General features: G+C 53.5%; 1 protein-coding gene across 1 annotated transcript in view; it reads right to left on the bottom strand.

The window, feature by feature from the left end:
* Positions 1-19,594, bottom strand: part of PTPN21 (protein tyrosine phosphatase non-receptor type 21) — a gene marked incomplete at its 5' end in the record, with an annotated part of 81,344 nt that overhangs the window by 16,928 nt on the left and 44,822 nt on the right. Inside the window, 5 exons of the mRNA XM_063948619.1 lie at positions 631-2,096; positions 3,043-3,124; positions 3,813-3,867; positions 5,604-5,711; positions 12,253-12,329. Coding sequence (XP_063804689.1) covers positions 631-2,096; positions 3,043-3,124; positions 3,813-3,867; positions 5,604-5,711; positions 12,253-12,329 — 1,788 coding nt within the window. The remainder of the gene's footprint in view (positions 1-630; positions 2,097-3,042; positions 3,125-3,812; positions 3,868-5,603; positions 5,712-12,252; positions 12,330-19,594) is intronic.

The raw sequence follows: 19,594 nt of genomic DNA, 5'->3' as shown, positions 1-19,594 counted from the left end.
CCTTGTCATTCAGTTACATCCCCCTGTATTTAAAACACACATTACTCAGCAGTCACATCCGGGACTTGAACTCATAACCTCATACACCACACTGAGACAGCTAACATACAGAGGTATGTTCTCCTAAATAGGAAGCCTGGTAATTGTACATGACCCTAGTTGTATTTGTCAGTATAAAACCATTGCGGCTACGCAGATCTATGTAGTGTGTCACTACAAGGGATTGGATGTGTGGCTGCACACTACATAGAGCTGTTTAGCTGTGGTGGTTTTATACGGGCAAACACAACTAGCTTCATATAGTAGGAATTACCAGGTTTCCTATGCAAGAGCAAATTGCTCCACGTGTTCAGTGTCTGACTGCGGTGTACTGAGTTGTGCGTTCAAGTGCAACATATGCTCAGATATGTATGAAGTGGCCCTCGGTAAAAGAACAGCCTGGTGTGACTGCCACCTGGCATGTCCCAGGGGCCGCTGTGTGACACCAAAAACACGATAAAACACCACATCTGGGCACGCACCAAAAAAGTGTTTTTAGGAGAAGCCTGGCCCACTTATCCCAACGCAGCAGGGGGATAGCCAATGTAGACATTCCCAACCCTCTCCAATATGTACTACACATCTACTTACCCCTGAGGGTGGAAGACCTTCAACAATATCCTTCTTGCTGGATAGGAAATCAGACACCGGCCTCTTCTTCGTAGGATCCTTTTTCACTCGGTACCGGACAGTAACAGCCGTGAGGTCAGACTCGGACACTGAAGGAGCAATGGTTCCACTCCCTCTCCTGTTGGACAAGAGATCCCCGCTGAACTGTACTGGGCTGACTGCTGTCGGTCTCCTCTCTCTCTCCACCTCTGCCGGTTTGTGCTCGTAGATATGTAGGTGATTAACGGGCATGGAACTATATGGGTAGCTTGGCTCTGACTCATCGCGGAAGGTCTCAATTACTGTCCGGAGTTGGGATCGGTCGTAGAGAGGTGTCTGGGAAACACTTGTTCTGTTGTCTATCTCTGTGTCCTCTTCATCATCCTCACTACTGTGAATAAGCATGGTGGCATCTGAAAGAGACTTCTTGTGACCGTATCGCCCTCGGTCATGCTCGGCACTCTGCTCCTCTTTGGTACGTTCTATGTAAACGTTGGACTGTGAGTCTGTTGGCATGATCCTCTGTGGTGGCACATTGGCTGCAGGTGAAGAGGTGGTCCTCTCTTTCACCCTCATCCCATCGAAGCTATGCGTGAGCCCAGCTATTTCAATGCTGTTCCTCTTCTGCAGCTGGGCATGGCGCGCCGCGGTCAACGGTTCGCTCACCTCTTGGAGAGAATGAGCCACGGGAAGACTGTCCTCCTGGAACATCTGTACAGAATGATGGACTCGCCTGGTGATCAGGTCTGGATTGCTGCTGCTCGCGTGGTGTCGGGTCAAATCTGGGGTGCTGTTGGCGGGGCGTGGATACGGGTATGGAGGTGGGGGCCGATAGACCTGAGTTTTCATGATGTTGGAGGCCGTATAGTCCTGAGCTTGAAGCTGGACATTCGTTAGCTCCGGAACGCTGACCGCGCCTACAACTGGGCGCCGTTCAGCCTGGTAAGGGTAAGGAGACTGGCTGTGAAAACTATAGTTGAGGTTGAAAGGATAGTGATGGGACTGGGGAGAGGTGAAGTGGGCGTGCTCCCGGATTTCGGGTTGGCTGTATACCAAGGCATCGGGCCTGCTGTAAGCGTAGGAATTGCCAATGTTGAGATTTCTCATAGAGTGGCTCTGCCTGTCTGAATGCATTATGCCCCTGTTCAGCTGCCTCATGACCGTCTCATAGTCCGGGGTGGGACGATAGGAGGGCGGGATGAGGGCACTGTGGCGGTGGGAGGGGATGTACTCCTGCCTCATGATGTCACTTCCTGTGATGCTGGGATTGGAAGACATGGGCGACGGCTGCATGTAGTGTTGCTGGGTGTTGAGGGAGTTGGTGCTGTGGGCGCTGTAGACGCTCCCGTTCCGGATTCTGCCGTTGTAATCATGTGGGCTGCGGTCAAGGCTGGTCTGCGAGTGGTAATAATATCCATTCTGATTGTTCACAAACACTGGGAGATTGTCTAATTCAAACAAGATAAGACGCATTAACGATGACACGTCATGATAAGAGAGCTCTAGCTTTCAGTAATTACAAAACATTATTAATACAAGTCAGGCGCTGAAATGATCTTCCATGAACATCCCTCGCTACTGCCCAAGACAAATCATTTCTCTATAGCAAATGGCTGTAAAACAGGGGCTCATTTATCAATGAGTGATAGAGATTTGTGAATGATAAAACTCATAGCGTATGATAAATGGGCCTCCAGCCAATCAGCTCCCAACGGTCATTTTTCAAACACAAAAGATGGGAGCTGATGAGTGCAGTGACAAAACAAGAAGGGAAATAATACATACTGCTATAACGTTGCGATGTACAGATGGAGCCATCGTTATCTTGGCCTTTAATAGGAGTAACTGAGCCAGGGCAGTTAGACTTAATTCCCTGCTGTATTGTTCTCTGTATTGTATTGCAGCTGAGAACAATAGATGAAAGGTTTATGCTAATATACCATGGTGCACCTAGGCGCAGCAGAGAAGCCAAGATAAATGTGGCTCCATCTGTACATCCCTAGCCTACCGCTGAGAACACACACATTGCCCAACTCTGCCAGAGGGCTGAGGCACAGGACGGGTGTGCTACGTGCCCGTGTCATCTTCAGGCACCCCCATCTAGGGCCAGCACTGGGGGCACTATGTACCATGCTTTCCAGCCAGAGAATCCAGGTAGGTGCCCTATAGAATCCAGATAGGTGCTCATGATGGGACATTAAGAACAGATGATACATATGATCTGCACCTCAGAAACACCCTGGTTGAAGCCAGAATGTCGCTCACTGTGCAGGGTCAAGTGACGGATTTCCATGTCAGCTGGATACGTCAGGCAGAGGTCAAGCGATTTGTACCATAAAATAAAAATCTATTGTCTGCTCATAGTGATGTGTATAAATACAGACTAGCGCTCACCTTGCGAGGAGGTATGAGGCTCATTGTAGTGTCCATTGTAATGCATCTGGGGAGGAGGCATCATATACGGCTGGTGCTTTTGCTGTGGAGCAGAACGAGAGGACAGTCACCCACTACATACAAGCACGGTATCAGTTCCGTCCAACGCTGTACCGTGGAGAGAAAGGTTCCAGGTCTACGTACCCCTGAATAATGCCGGGGTGAGCGCGGTGTAATGACCACATCTGGCCGCAGATACCCGGCGCAGAGCGCCAGACTAGATCACAGGTTCTCAAACTCGGTCCTCAGGACCCCACACAGTGCATGTTTTGCAGGTCTCCTCACAGAATCACAAGTGAAATAATTGGCTCCACCTGTGGACCTTTTAAAATGTGTCTGTGAGAAATTAATACACCTGTGCACCTGCTGGGTTACCTGCAAAACATGCACTGTGTGGGGTCCTGAGAACAGAGTTTGAGAACCACTGGACTAGATCATTCTGGGGCATGCTGGTAACAGCGATGGGAACTGCAATATCAGCCAGTATCGGAGAGATCAGGGGGGTCGTGTGTCCAGTATGACCACAGATACGAGACAGATAGTGGGCAGTGGCTGTCGCTCAGTGGTCAGCATCTCGGATCATTACATCTGTGGAGATGCAGGCATTACCGCTGCAGCCTCTCACCGCCAATATCATTATTTATTTCTAGTGACATCACAGGAAAACAATATACACGTAAAGGAGCAGAACAGAACAGAATCGCCTCCCTGTCATTGGCCGGTGGTCTTACCAGAGAGATCCGCGTTGATGATCTTCGTCGCACAGGATTCACCGCCTGAGTCGTTCTGAGGGTAGAAGATTCCGGTCAGTAACATGACACATAACGGAGAGGATAGGACACAAACATTCATCACATATCAGGCCAATCCCGGGGTAACACCGTGCCGGGCAGGAGCAGCCGGAGGCACCGGGGATATAGAGGAACGCCTGCACTTATACCCAGGGGAGACCGACGGTAATGGCTGAGCTAGCACTGGTCTCACTGCATCACCGATATCCTCTATATAGGGGAAATGTCTCACCAGTGGTTACAGCACTACAAGTCTCAGCCAGCCCGTGTCTCACCAGTGGTTACAGCACTACAAGTCTCAGCCAGCCCGTGTCTCACCAGTGGTTACAGCACTACAAGTGTCAGCCAGCCCGTGTCTCACCAGTGGTCACATCACTACAAGTCTCAGCCAGCCCGTGTCTCACCAATGGTTACAGCACTACAAGTGTCATCCAGCCCGTGTCTCACCAATGGTTACAGCACTACAAGTGTCATCCAGCCCGTGTCTCACCAATGGTTACAGCACTACAAGTGTCAGCAGCCCGTGTCTCACCAATGGTTACAGCACTACAAGTGTCAGGCAGCCCGTGTCTCACCAGTGGTTACAGCACTACAAGTGTCATCCAGCCCGTGTCTCACCAGTGGTCACATCACTACAGGTCTCAGCCAGCCCGTGTCTCACCAATGGTTACAGCACTACAAGTGTCATCCAGCCCGTGTCTCACCAATGGTTACAGCACTACAAGTGTCAGGCAGCCCGTGTCTCACCAATGGTTACAGCACTACAAGTGTCAGACAGCCCGTGTCTCACCAGTGGTTACAGCACTACAAGTGTCAGGCAGCCCGTGTCTCACCAATGGTTACAGCACTACAAGTGTCAGCAGCCCGTGTCTCACCAGTGGTTACAGCACTACAAGTGTCAGACAGCCCGTGTCTCACCAATGGTTACAGCACTACAAGTGTCAGCAGCCCGTGTCTCACCAGTGGTTACAGCACTACAAGTGTCAGGCAGCCCGTGTCTCACCAATGGTTACAGCACTACAAGTCTCAGCCAGCCCGTGTCTCACCAGTGGTTATAGCACTACAAGTGTCAGGCAGCCCGTGTCTCACCAATGGTTACAGCACTACAAGTCTCAGCCAGCCCATGTCTCACCAATGGTTACAGCACTACAAGTGTCATCCAACCCGTGTTTCACCAATGGTTACAGCACTACAAGTGTCATCCAACCCGTGTTTCACCAATGGCATCCAACCCGTGTTTCACCAATGGTTACAGCACTACAAGTGTCAGCAGCCCGTGTCTCACCAATGGTTACAGCACTACAAGTGTCAGGCAGCCCGTGTCTCACCAATGGTTACAGCACTACAAATGTCAGGCAGCCCGTGTCTCACCAATGGTTACAGCACTACAAGTTTCAGCCATCCCGTGTGTAGCCCCAGCATGATAAGCCAGCGATAGAGGAAAAAGACCTGGATATCTGGAAAAGCTGCGGTGCTACAACATGCATCCTGCCTCTACATGCCAGCCACGCCGCACACGGTGCAATCAATAAGCAGAAAGCACATGCTGCCAGCTCTCATGGGGACAACTAGTCATTTGAGGGCCCCATAGCCACAATTATTAGGGCCCCATGTACCACCCACGAAACACAAACAAGGAAGACGCCCGCATCAGCTGTGGCCCCATAGCAGCTGCACCGGGGTAGTTACGCCCTTGGTTACACATCAGCAGTGACCCGTTTCTCAGCTCACCCTTTAGGAGCAGAAGGGCGGCACAGAATTGGAAAGCGTTGGAAGGACAGAAGAGAGAGAGATTTCTGGGACCTGTCCGTGGAGGGAGGAGGAGGATCTGGGGAGACCCTGAGGACAGAGATATGCAGACGTCAGGATGGAAGAGAGAAGACAGTCAGACCCTAAAACCTCAACCACTGAGTCCCCAAAATACACAACAGGGGGAGTCCCACTGCAGAGCATTGCTCATGTGCTGCCTGACGCATCACTTACACATGGAAACATAGGAGTGAGGAGGCTGAAACACTCTGTGCTGCTGCTTCTAACACTCTGGTGCTGTATATGACTGACCTACGTGGGATACACGCGACGCAGTGACTGCAGCCTCTGTGACAGGTGGCAGGGATCTACCGTGTCGAGGATCGTTACACGGATGAGCTGAGGGACAGGTGGCAGGGATCTACTATGTAGAGGATCGTTACACGGATGAGCAGAGGGACAGGTGGAAGGGATCTACTATGTAGAGGATCGTAACACGGATGAGCAGAGGGACAGGTGGCAGGGATCTACTATGTAGAGGATCGTTACACGGATGAGCAGAGGGACAGGTGGAAGGGATCTACTATGTAGAGAATCGTAACACGGATGAGCAGAGGGACAGGTGGCAGGGATCTACTGTGTAGAGGATCGTTACATGGATGAGCAGAGGGACAGGTGGAAGGGATCTACTATGTAGAGGATAGTAACACGGATGAGCAGAGGGACAGGTGGCAGGGATCTACTGTGTAGAGGATCGTTACACGGATGAGCAGAGGGACAGGTGGAAGGGATCTACTATGTAGAGGATCGTTACACGGATAAGCAGAGGGACAGGTGGCAGGGATCTACTGTGTAGAGGATCGTAACATGGATGAGCCGAGGGACAGGTGGCAGGGATCTACTATGTAGAGGATCGTTACACGGATGAGCAGAGGGACAGGTGGAAGGGATCTACTATGTAGAGAATCGTAACACGGATGAGCAGAGGGACAGGTGGCAGGGATCTACTGTGTAGAGGATCGTTACATGGATGAGCAGAGGGACAGGTGGAAGGGATCTACTATGTAGAGGATAGTAACACGGATGAGCAGAGGGACAGGTGGCAGGGATCTACTGTGTAGAGGATCGTTACACGGATGAGCAGAGGGACAGGTGGAAGGGATCTACTATGTAGAGGATCGTTACACGGATAAGCAGAGGGACAGGTGGCAGGGATCTACTGTGTAGAGGATCGTAACACGGATGAGCCGAGGGACAGGTGGCAGGGATCTACTATGTAGAGGATCGTTACACGGATGAGCCGAGGGACAGGTGGCAGGGATCTACTGTGTAGAGGATCGTAACACGGATGAGCCGAGGGACAGGTGGCAGGGATCTACTATGTAGAGGATCGTAACACGGATGAGCTGAGGGACAGGTGGCAGGGATCTACTATGTAGAGGATCGTAACACGGATGAGCCGAGGGACAGGTGGCAGGGATCTACTGTGTAGAGGATCGTTACATGGATGAGCAGAGGGACACGTGGAAGGGATCTACTATGTAGAGGATCGTTACATGGATGAGCAGAGGGACAGGTGGCAGGGATCTACTGTGTAGAGGATCGTTACACGGATGAGCAGAGGGACAGGTAGCAGGGATCTACTATGTAGAGGATCGTAACACGGATGAGCAGAGGGACAGGTGGCAGGGATCTACTGTGTAGAGGATCGTTACATGGATGAGCAAAGGGACAGGTGGAAGGGATCTACTATGTAGAAGATCGTTACATGGATGAGCAGAGGGACAGGTGGCAGGGATCTACTATGTAGAGGATCGTAACACGGATGAGCCGAGGTACAGGTGGCAGGGATCTACTATGTAGAGGATCGTAACACGGATGAGCCGAGGGACAGGTGGCAGGGATCTACTATGTAGAGGATCGTAACACGGATGAGCCGAGGGACAGGTGGCAGGGATCTACCGTGTCGAGGATCGTTACACGGATGAGCTGAGGGACAGGTGGCAGGGATCTACCGTGTCGAGGATCGTTACACGGATGAGCTGAGGGACAGGTGGCAGGGATCTACTGTGTCGAGGATAGTTACACGGATGAGCAGAGGGACAGGTAGCAGGGATCTACTATGTAGAGGATCGTTACACAAATGTGCCGAGGGACAGGTGGCAGGGATCTACTATGTAGAGGATCGTAACACTGATGAGTCGAGGGACAGGTGGCAGGGATCTACTGTGTCGAGGATCGTTACACGGATGAGTTGAGGGACAGGTGGCAGGGATCTACTATGTAGAGGATCGTTACACGGATGAGCTGAGGGACAGGTAGCAGGGATCTACTATGTAGAGGATCGTTACACGGATGAGCCGAGGGACAGGTGGCAAGGATCTACTATGTAGAGGATCGTTACACGGACGAGCCGAGGGACAGGTAAGCAGGGATCTACTATGTAGAGGATCGTTACACGGATGAGCCGAGGGACAGGTGGCAGGGATCTACTATGTAGAGGATCGTTACACGGACGAGCCGAGGGACAGGTGGCAGGGATCTACTATGTAGAGGATCGTAACACGGATGAGCCGAGGGACAGGTGGCAGGGATCTACTGTGTCGAGGATCGTTACACGGATGAGCTGAGGGACAGGTAGCAGGGATCTACTATGTAGAGGATCGTTACACGGACGAGCCAAGGGACAGGTAAGCAGGGATCTACTATGTAGAGGATCGTAACACGGATGAGCCGAGGGACAGGTGGCAGGGATCTACTGTGTCGAGGATCGTTACACGGATGAGCAGAGGGACAGGTGGCAGGGATCTACTGTGTAGAGGATCGTTACATGGATGAGCAAAGGGACAGGTGGAAGGGATCTACTATGTAGAAGATCGTTACATGGATGAGCAGAGGGACAGGTGGCAGGGATCTACTATGTAGAGGATCGTAACACGGATGAGCCGAGGTACAGGTGGCAGGGATCTACTATGTAGAGGATCGTAACACGGATGAGCCGAGGGACAGGTGGCAGGGATCTACTATGTAGAGGATCGTAACACGGATGAGCCGAGGGACAGGTGGCAGGGATCTACCGTGTCGAGGATCGTTACACGGATGAGCTGAGGGACTGGTGGCAGGGATCTACCGTGTCGAGGATCGTTACACGGATGAGCTGAGGGACAGGTGGCAGGGATCTACTGTGTCGAGGATAGTTACACGGATGAGCAGAGGGACAGGTGGCAGGGATCTACTGTGTCGAGAATCGTTACACGGATGAGCCGAGGGACAGGTAGCAGGGATCTACTATGTAGAGGATCGTTACACAAATGTGCCGAGGGACAGGTGGCAGGGATCTACTATGTAGAGGATCGTAACACGGATGAGTCGAGGGACAGGTGGCAGGGATCTACTGTGTCGAGGATCGTTACACGGATGAGTTGAGGGACAGGTGGCAGGGATCTACTATGTAGAGGATCGTTACACGGATGAGCTGAGGGACAGGTAGCAGGGATCTACTATGTAGAGGATCGTTACACGGATGAGCCGAGGGACAGGTAAGCAGGGATCTACTATGTAGAGGATCGTTACACGGATGAGCCGAGGGACAGGTAGCAGGGATCTACTGTGTAGAGTATCGTTACACGGACGAGCCGAGGGACAGGTAGCAGGGATCTACTATGTAGAGGATCGTTACACGGATGAGCCGAGGGACAGGTAAGCAGGGATCTACTATGTAGAGGATCGTTACACGGATGAGCCGAGGGACAGGCGGCAGGGATCTACTATGTAGAGGATCGTTACACGGACGAGCCGAGGGACAGGTGGCAGGGATCTACTATGTAGAGGATCGTAACACGGATGAGCCGAGGGACAGGTGGCAGGGATCTACTGTGTCGAGGATCGTTACACGGATGAGCTGAGGGACAGGTAGCAGGGATCTACTATGTAGAGGATCGTTACACGGACGAGCCGAGGGACAGGTAAGCAGGGATCTACTATGTAGAGGATCGTTACACGGATGAGCCGAGGGACAGGTAGCAGGGATCTACTGTGTAGAGTATCGTTACACGGACGAGCCGAGGGACAGGTAGCAGGGATCTACTATGTAGAGGATCGTTACACGGATGAGCCGAGGGACAGGTAGCAGGGATCTACTATGTAGAGGATCGTTACACGGATGTGCCGAGGGACAGGTAGCAGGGATCTACTGTGTAGAGTATCGTTACACGGATGAGCCGAGGGACAGGCAGCAGGGATCTACTATGTAGAGGATCGTTACACGGATGAGCCGAGGGACAGGTGGCAGGGATCTACTATGTAGAGGATCGTAACACGGATGAGCCGAGGGACAGGTGGCAGGGATCTACTATGTAGAGGACCGTAACACGGATGAGCCGAGGGACAGGTAGCAGGGATCTACTATGTAGAGGATCGTTACACGGATGAGCCGAGGGACAGGTAGCAGGGATCTACTATGTAGAGGATCGTTACACGGATGAGCTGAGGGACAGGTGGCAGGGATCTACTATGTAGAGGATCATTACACGGATGAGCTGAGGGACAGGTGGCAGGGATCTACTATGTAGAGGATCGTTACATGGATGAGCTGAGGGACAGGTGGCAGGGATCTACTGTGTAGAGGATCGTTACACGGATGAGCCGAGGGACAGGTGGCAGGGATCTACAATGTAGAGGATTGTTACACGGACGAGCAGAGGGACAGGTGGCAGGGATCTACTATGTAGAGGATCGTAACACGGATGAGCTGAGGGACAGGTGGTAGGGATCTACTATGTAGAGGATCGTTACACGTATGAGCTAAGGGACAGGTGGCAGGGATCTACTGTGTCGAGGATCGTTACACAGATGAGCCGAGGGACAGGTAGCAGGGATCTACTATGTAGAGGATCGTTACACGGATGAGCTGAGGGACAGGTGGCAGGGATCTACTATGTAGAGGATCGTTACATGGATGAGCAGAAGGACAGGTGGCAAGGATCTACTATGTAGAGGATCGTTACACGGATGAGCCGAGGGACAGGTGGCAGGGATCTACTGTGTAGAGGACCGTTACACGGATGAGCCGAGGGACAGGTGGCAGGGATCTACTGTGTCGAGGATCGTAACACGGATGAGCTGAGGGACAGGCGGCAGGGATCTACTATGTAGAGGATCGTTACACGGACGAGCCGAGGGACAGGTGGCAGGGATCTACTATGTAGAGGATCGTAACATGGATGAGCCGAGGGACAGGTGGCAAGGATCTACTGTGTCGAGGATCGTTACACGGATGAGCCGAGGGACAGGTAGCAGGGATCTACTATGTAGAGGATCGTTACACGGATGAGCCGATGGACAGGCGGCAGGGATCTACTATGTAGAGGATCGTTACACGGATGAGCCGAGGGACAGGTAAGCAGGGATCTACTATGTAGAGGATCGTTACACGGATGAGCCGAGGGACAGGTGGCAGGGATCTACTATGTAGAGGATCGTAACACGGATGAGCCGAGGGACAGGTGGCAGGGATCTACTGTCTCGAGTATCGTTACACGGATGAGCCGAGGGACAGGTAGCAGGAATCTACTATGTAGAGGATCGTTACACGGATGAGCCGAGGGACAGGCGGCAGGGATCTACTGTGTAGAGGATCGTTACACGGATGAGCAGAGGATCATTACACGGATGAGCCGAGGGACAGGTGGCAGGGATCTACTGTGTAGAGGATCGTTACACGGATGAGCCGAGGGACAGGCGGCAGGGATCTACTATGTAGAGGATCGTTACACGGATGAGCCGAGGGACAGGTGGCAGGGATCTACTGTGTAGAGGATCGTTACACGGACGAGCCGAGGGACAGGTGGCAGGGATCTACTATGTAGAGGTTCGTTACACGAATGAGCCGAGGGACAGGTGGCAGGGATCTACTATGTAGAGGATCGTTACACGGATGAGCCGAGGGACAGGTGGCAGAGAGTGACGCAGCATGGGGACAAAGGCCGCTCTGTCTACCACGTGTTCCCGTCTATGCTGACAGACATCCACACAGAGGTAACGTCCTGTGCAATACACAGCTGTCGCCCTAACCGTCACTTTCACAGAGGACAGGACCTGCGGGTTCTGCAGCAGCTGCAATGTGACCCTAGCGGCCTCACATGCTCTACATCACATTATAACAGCATTATCCTACAGATGCTTCACACGGTAAGCTCTCACGAGCAGGGCCCTCTTCCCTCCCTCACTTTTACCATCTTCTCTTCCCCACTGACAACAGCGACACCAAAGCTTTGGGTTCAGCTGCTGCTACTTCTGTGGGCGACTGCCTGTGCGGTAATGTATATATTACATACAGTATATATAGCTTGTACGGCATGATCTGCAGTGTTGTGTACTGTATGTACTATGTGAGGCGTTGCGGTCCTCTTGTAACACTAATACTACTACCCTGGCTGTAGAAATGCAGAAATCTCCTGTCACGCCACATTATTAGGGACAGTCCTAGAATCTGAGTGTCGGGATTATTCACGTCTATTTGCAGCTGTTGGAGAGAGTGGGAACACACCTCTGGGCCCATCGCTACAGAACCGCCAGTGCCCAGCGCAGTATGTACCCTATCACCAGGAGCTGCCCCGCACGGTGCACTCACAGATTGCAGTTCATCCTGTAGAACTTGTGCCGGGCCACACACATCCTCCACACGTACTTGGCCGTTTCCATGTCTTCCTAAAGGAGCAAAACAGGAAAAGTTATCGGAAAATAAACCCAGAGCGTCCGCCTGCAGCCAGATCCAGGACACAGCCAGATCCAGGACACACCCACACCCATGTACCGAGTGACGCTGCTACAGCAAATCCAGGACACACCCCACATCCATGTACCGAGTGACGCTGCTACAGCAGATCCAGGACACACCCCACATCCATGTACTGAGTGACGCTACTACAGCAGATCCAGGAAACACCCCACATCCATGTACCGAGTGACGCTGCTACAGCAGATCCAGGACACACCCACATCCATGTACCGAGTGACGCTGCTACAGCATATCCAGGACACACCCCACATCCATGTACTGAGTGACGCTGCTACAGCAAAACCAGGACACACCCCACATCCATGTACTGAGTGACGCTGCTGCAGCATATCCAGGACACACCCCACATCCATGTACTGAGTGACGCTGCTACAGCAAAACCAGGACACACCCCACATCCATGTACAGAGTGACGCTGCTACAGCAAATCCAGGACACACCCCATATCCATGTACTGAGTGACGCTGCTACAGCAGATCCAGGACACACCCCACATCCATGTACTGAGTGACGCTGCTACAGCAGATCGAGGACACACCCCACATCCATGTACCGAGTGACGCTGCTACAGCATATCCAGGACACACCCCACATCCATGTACTGAGTGACGCTGCTACAGCAAATCCAGGACACACCCCACATCCATGTACTGAGTGACGCTGCTACAGCAGATCCAGGACACACCCCACATCCATGTACTGAGTGACGCTGCTACAGCAGATCTTGGACACACCCCACATCCATGTACTGAGCGACGCTGCTACAGCATATCCAGGACACACCCCACATCCATGTACTGAGCGACGCTGCTACAGCATATCCAGGACACACCCCACATCCATGTACTGAGTGACGCTGCTACAGCAGATCCAGGACACACCACACATCCATGTACTGAGTGACGCTGCTACAGCATATCCAGGACACACCCCACATCCATGTACTGAGTGACGCTGCTACAGGACACACCCCACATCCATGTACTGAGTGACGCTGCTACAGCAGATCCAGGACACACCCACATCCATGTACCGAGTGACGCTGCTACAGCATATCCAGGACACACCCCACATCCATGTACTGAGTGACGCTGCTACAGCATATCCAGGACACACCACACATCCATGTACTGAGTGACGCTGCTATAGCATATCCAGGACACACCCCACATCCATGTACTGAGTGACGCTGCTACAGGACACACCCCACATCCATGTACCGAGTGACGCTGCTACAGCAGATCCAGGACACACCCCACATCCATGTACTGAGTGACGCTGCTACAGCAGATCCAGGACACACCCCACATCCATGTACTGAGTGACGCTGCTACAGCAGATCCAGGACACACCCCACATCCATGTACTGAGTGACGCTGCTACAGCAGATCCAGGACACACCCACATCCATGTACTGAGTGACGCTGCTACAGCATATCCAGGACACACCCCACATCCATGTACCGAGTGACGCTGCTACAGCAGATCCAGGACACACCCCACATCCCTGTACTGAGTGACGCTGCTACAGGACACACCCCACATCCATGTACTGAGCGACGCTGCTACAGCAGATCCAGGACACACCCCACATCCATGTACTGAGTGACGCTGCTACAGCAGATCCAGGACACACCCCACATCCATGTACTGAGTGACGCTGCTACAGCAGATCCAGGACACACCCCACATCCATGTACTGAGTGACGCTGCTACAGCAGATCCAGGACACACCCCACATCCATGTACTGAGTGACGCTGCTACAGCAGATCCAGGACACACCCCACATCCATGTACTGAGTGACGCAGCTACAGCAGATCCAGGACACACCCACATCCATGTACTGAGTGACGCTGCTACAGCAGATCCAGGACACACCCCACATCCATGTACCGAATGACGCTGCTACAGCAGATCCAGGACACACCCCACATCCCTGTACTGAGTGACGCTGCTACAGGACACACCCCACATCCATGTACTGAGCGACGCTGCTACAGCAGATCCAGGACACACCCCACATCCATGTACTGAGTGACGCTGCTACAGCAGATCCAGGACACACCCCACATCCATGTACTGAGTGACGCTGCTACAGCAGATCCAGGACACACCCCACATCCATGTACTGAGTGACGCTGCTACAGCAGATCCAGGACACACCCCACATCCATGTACTGAGTGACGCTGCTACAGCAGATCCAGGACACACCCCACATCCATGTACTGAGTGACGCAGCTACAGCAGATCCAGGACACACCCACATCCATGTACTGAGTGACGCTGCTACAGCAGATCCAGGACACACCCACATCCATGTACTGAGTGACGCTGCTACAGCAGATCCAGGACACACCCCACATCTATGTACTGAGTGACGCTGCTACAGCAGATCCAGGACACACCCCACATCCATAGCAGATCCAGGACACACCCCACATCCATGTACCGAGTGACGCTGCTACAGCAGATCCAGGACACACCCCACATCCATGTACTGAGTGACGCTGCTACAGCATATCCAGGACACACCCCACATCCATGTACTGAGTGACGCTGCTACAGCATATCCAGGACACACCCCACATCCCTGTACTGAGTGACGCTGCTACAGCAGATCCAGGACACACCCACATCCATGTACTGAGTGACGCTGCTACAGCAAAACCAGGACACACCCCACATCCATGTACTGAGTGATGCTGCTACAGGACACACCCCACATCCATGTATTGAGTGACGCAGCTACAGCATATCCAGGACACACCCCACATCCATGTACCGAGTGACGCTGCTACAGCAGATCCAGGACACACCCCACATCCCTGTACTGAGTGACGCTGCTACAGCAGATCCAGGACACACCCCACATCCATGTACTGAGTGACGCTGCTACAGCATATCCAGGACACACCCCACATCCCTGTACTGAGTGACGCAGCTACAGCAGATCCAGGACACACCCCACATCCATATACTGAGTGACGCAGCTACAGCAGATCCAGGACACACCCCACATCCCTGTACTGAGTGACGCTGCTACAGCAAATCCAGGACACACCCCACATCCATGTACCGAGTGACGCTGCTACAGCAGATCCAGGACACACCCCACATCCATGTACTGAGTGACGCTGCTACAGCAGATCCAGGACACACCCCACATCCATGTACTGAGTGACGCTGCTACAGCAGATCCAGGACACACCCCACATCCATGTACTGAGTGACGCTGCTACAGCAGATCCAGGACACACCCCACATCCATGTACCGAGTGACGCTGCTACAGCAGATCCAGGACACACCCCACATCCATGTACTGAGTGACGCTGCTACAGCATATCCAGGACACACCCCACATCCATGTACTGAGTGACGCTGCTACAGCAGATCCAGGACACACCCCACATCCATGTACTGAGTGACGCTGCTACAGCAGATCCAGGACACACCCCACATCCATGTACTGAGTGACGCTGCTACAGCAGATCCAGGACACACCCCACATCCATGTACTGAGTGACGCTGCTACAGCAGATCCAGGACACACCCCACATCCATGTACTGAGTGACGCTGCTACAGCAGATCCAGGACACACCCCACATCCATGTACTGAGTGACGCTGCTACAGCAGATCCAGGACACACCCCACATCCATGTACTGAGTGACGCTGCTACAGCAGATCCAGGACACACCCACATCCATGTACCGAGTGACGCTGCTACAGCAGATCCAGGACACACCCCACATCCATGTACTGAGTGACGCTGCTACAGCAGATCCAGGACACACCCCACATCCATGTACCGAGTGACGCTGCTACAGCATATCCAGGACACACCCCACATCCCTGTACCGAGTGACGCTGCTACAGGACACACCCCACATCCATGTACTGAGTGACGCTGATACAGCATATCCAGGACACACCCCACATCCATGTACCGAGTGACGCTGCTACAGCATATCCAGGACACACCCCACATCCCTGTACCGAGTGACGCTGCTACAGGACACACCCCACATCCATGTACTGAGTGACGCTGCTACAGCAGATCCAGGACACACCACACACCCATGTACTGAGTGACGCTGCTACAGCAGATCCAGGACACACCCCACATCCATGTACTGAGTGACGCTGCTACAGCAGATCCAGGACACACCCCACATCCATGTACTGAGTGACGCTGCTACAGCAGATCCAGGACACACCCCACATCCATGTACTGAGTGACGCTGCTACAGCAAATCCAGGACACACCCCACATCCATGTACTGAGTGACGCTGCTACAGCAGATCCAGGACACACCCCACATCCATGTACTGAGTGACGCTGCTACAGCATATCCAGGACACAACCCACATCCATATACTGAGTGATGCTGCTACAGCATATCCAGGACACACCCCACATCCATGTACTGAGCGACGCTGCTACAGGACACACCCCACATCCATGTACTGAGCGACGCTGCTACAGGACACACCCCACATCCATGTACTGAGTGACGCTGCTACAGCAGGTCCAGGACACACCCACATCCATGTACTGAGTGACGCTGCTACAGCAGATCCAGGACACACCCCACATCCATGTACCGAGTGACGCTGCTACAGCAAATCCAGGACACACCCCACATCCATGTACTGAGTGACGCTGCTACAGCATATCCAGGACACACCCCACATCCATGTACTGAGTGACGCTGCTACAGCAAATCCAGGACACACCCCACATCCATGTACTGAGTGACGCTGCTACAGCATATCCAGGACACACCCACATCCATGTACTGAGTGACGCTGCTACAGCAGATCCAGGACACACCCCACATCCCTGTACTGAGTGACGCTGCTACAGCAAATCCAGGACACACCCCACCTCCATGTACTGAGTGACGCTGCTACAGCAAATCCAGGACACAACCCACATCCATGTACTGAGTGACGCTGCTACAGCATATCCAGGACACACCCCACATCCCTGTACCGAGTTACGCTGCTACAGCAGATCCAGGACACACCCCACATCCATGTACCGAGTGACGCTGCTACAGCATATCCAGGACACACCCCACATCCCTGTACCGAGTAACGCTGCTACAGCAGATCCAGGACACACCCCACATCCATGTACCGAGTGACGCTGCTACAGCAGATCCAGGACACACCCCATATCCATGTACTGAGTGACGCTGCTACAGCAGATCCAGGACACACCCCACATCCCTGTACTGAGTGACGCTGCTACAGCAGATCCAGGACACACCCCACATCCATGTACCGAGTGACGCTGCTACAGCAGATCCAGGACACACCCCACATCCATGTACTGAGTGACGCTGCTACAGCAGATCCAGGACACACCCCACATCCCTGTACTGAGTGACGCTGCTACAGCAGATCCAGGACACACCCCACATCCCTGTACTGAGTGACGCTGCTACAGCAGATCCAGGACACACCCACATCCATGTACTGAGTGACGCTGCTACAGCAGATCCAGGACACACCCCACATCCCTGTACGGAGTGACGCTGCTACAGCAGATCCAGGACACACCCCACATCCATGTACCGAGTGACGCTGCTACAGCAGATCCAGGACACACCCACAATCATGTACCGAGTGACGCTGCTACAGCAGGCGCAGCACAATGGACACACCCACATCCATGTACCGAGTGACGCTGCTACAGCAGGCGCAGCACAATGGACACACAGCTTCCACAGCGAAAACTGACTGCAAGCTCTTCAGTGCAGATCACTCGCATACCTTGGAAACCTGGAGACCGCCCATGTGTGGTTCATGCTGTGATTACAGCACCTGCCCCCTCTGTCCCCCAATACTCTGCCCTCGGGTGGTGCACTCAGTACATTGCGCGTGCTGCAGGAAATGGGCGGATGATTTCGGGGATGGAAAGGGGGGGGGGGGCTTAGCCCTTCTGACGCAATCTGCGCCTGCCTGGTGGCAGGACCCTCCCCCCTGAAGTGTTGTGCCTCTGCCCATTTGCCCCAATTCCCAGGAGGCTAATGTTGGGAGGAACTTTCTAGCTTCCAAAATACTTAGTAGTAGAAGTAGCTACACACTATACAATTATCAGCCAATATCGCTCCAGTGTGTACCTGGATCACATGATATTAATCACAAGTGTATGGTTAAAATGAGCAGTCTCCTGACCCCGGGTGACCCCGCCTATTCCTCCTGACAGTGACCCCGAACCTTTTCCTGACCCCGGCTGACCCCCGCCTTTTCCTCCTGACAGTGACCCAGGCTGACCCCGCCTTTTCCTCCCGACAGTGACCCCGGCGTTTCCTCCGGACAGTGACCCAGGCTGACCCCGGCGTTTCCTCCTGATAGTGACCCAGGCTGACCCCGGCGTTTCCTCCTGACAGTGACCCAGGCTGACCCCGCCTTTTCCTCCCGACAGTGACCCCGGCTGACCCCCGCCTTTTCCTCCCGACAGTGACCCAGGCTGACCCTGACTGTTTCCTCCCGATAGTGACCCAGGCTGACCCCGGCGTTTCCTCCCGATAGTGACCCAGGCTGACCCCGGCGTTTCCTCCTGATAGTGACCCAGGCTGACCCTGGCGTTTCCTCCTGATAGTGACCCAGGCTGACCCCGGCATTTCCTCCTGACAGTGACCCAGGCTGACCCCCGGCGTTTCCTCCTGACAGTGACCCAGGCTGACCCCGGCGTTTCCTCCTGACAGTGACCCAGGCTGACCCCGGCGTTTCCTCCTGACAGTGACCCAGGCTGACCCGGGCGTTTCCTCCTGATAGTGACCAAGGCTGACCCCGGCGTTTCCTCCTGACAGTGACCCAGGCTGACCCCGGCGTTTCCTCCTGACAGTGACCCAGGCTGATCCCGGCGTTTCCTCCTGATAGTGACCCAGGCTGACCCCGGCGTTTCCTCCTGACAGTGACCCAGGCTGACCCCGGCGTTTCCTCCTGACAGTGACCCAGGCTGACCCCGGCGTTTCCTCCTGATAGTGACCCAGGCTGACCCCGGCGTTTCCTCCTGATAGTGACCCAGGCTGACCCCGGCGTTTCATCCTGATAGTGACTGTAGGAGGACGCTTTCAGGGGTCAAGTCAATAAAAATACTTTTTCTAGTTTTTGGAGATCCCTGTTTGCCCAGGTAACAGATCCTACGTCTAAGGC

This window comes from Pseudophryne corroboree, chromosome 12 (genome assembly GCF_028390025.1).
Source record: "Pseudophryne corroboree isolate aPseCor3 chromosome 12, aPseCor3.hap2, whole genome shotgun sequence".
Lineage (NCBI taxonomy): Eukaryota > Metazoa > Chordata > Amphibia > Anura > Myobatrachidae > Pseudophryne > Pseudophryne corroboree.
Note: the sequence above shows the minus strand (reverse complement) of the source record. Positions and strands in the feature narration are given on the sequence as shown.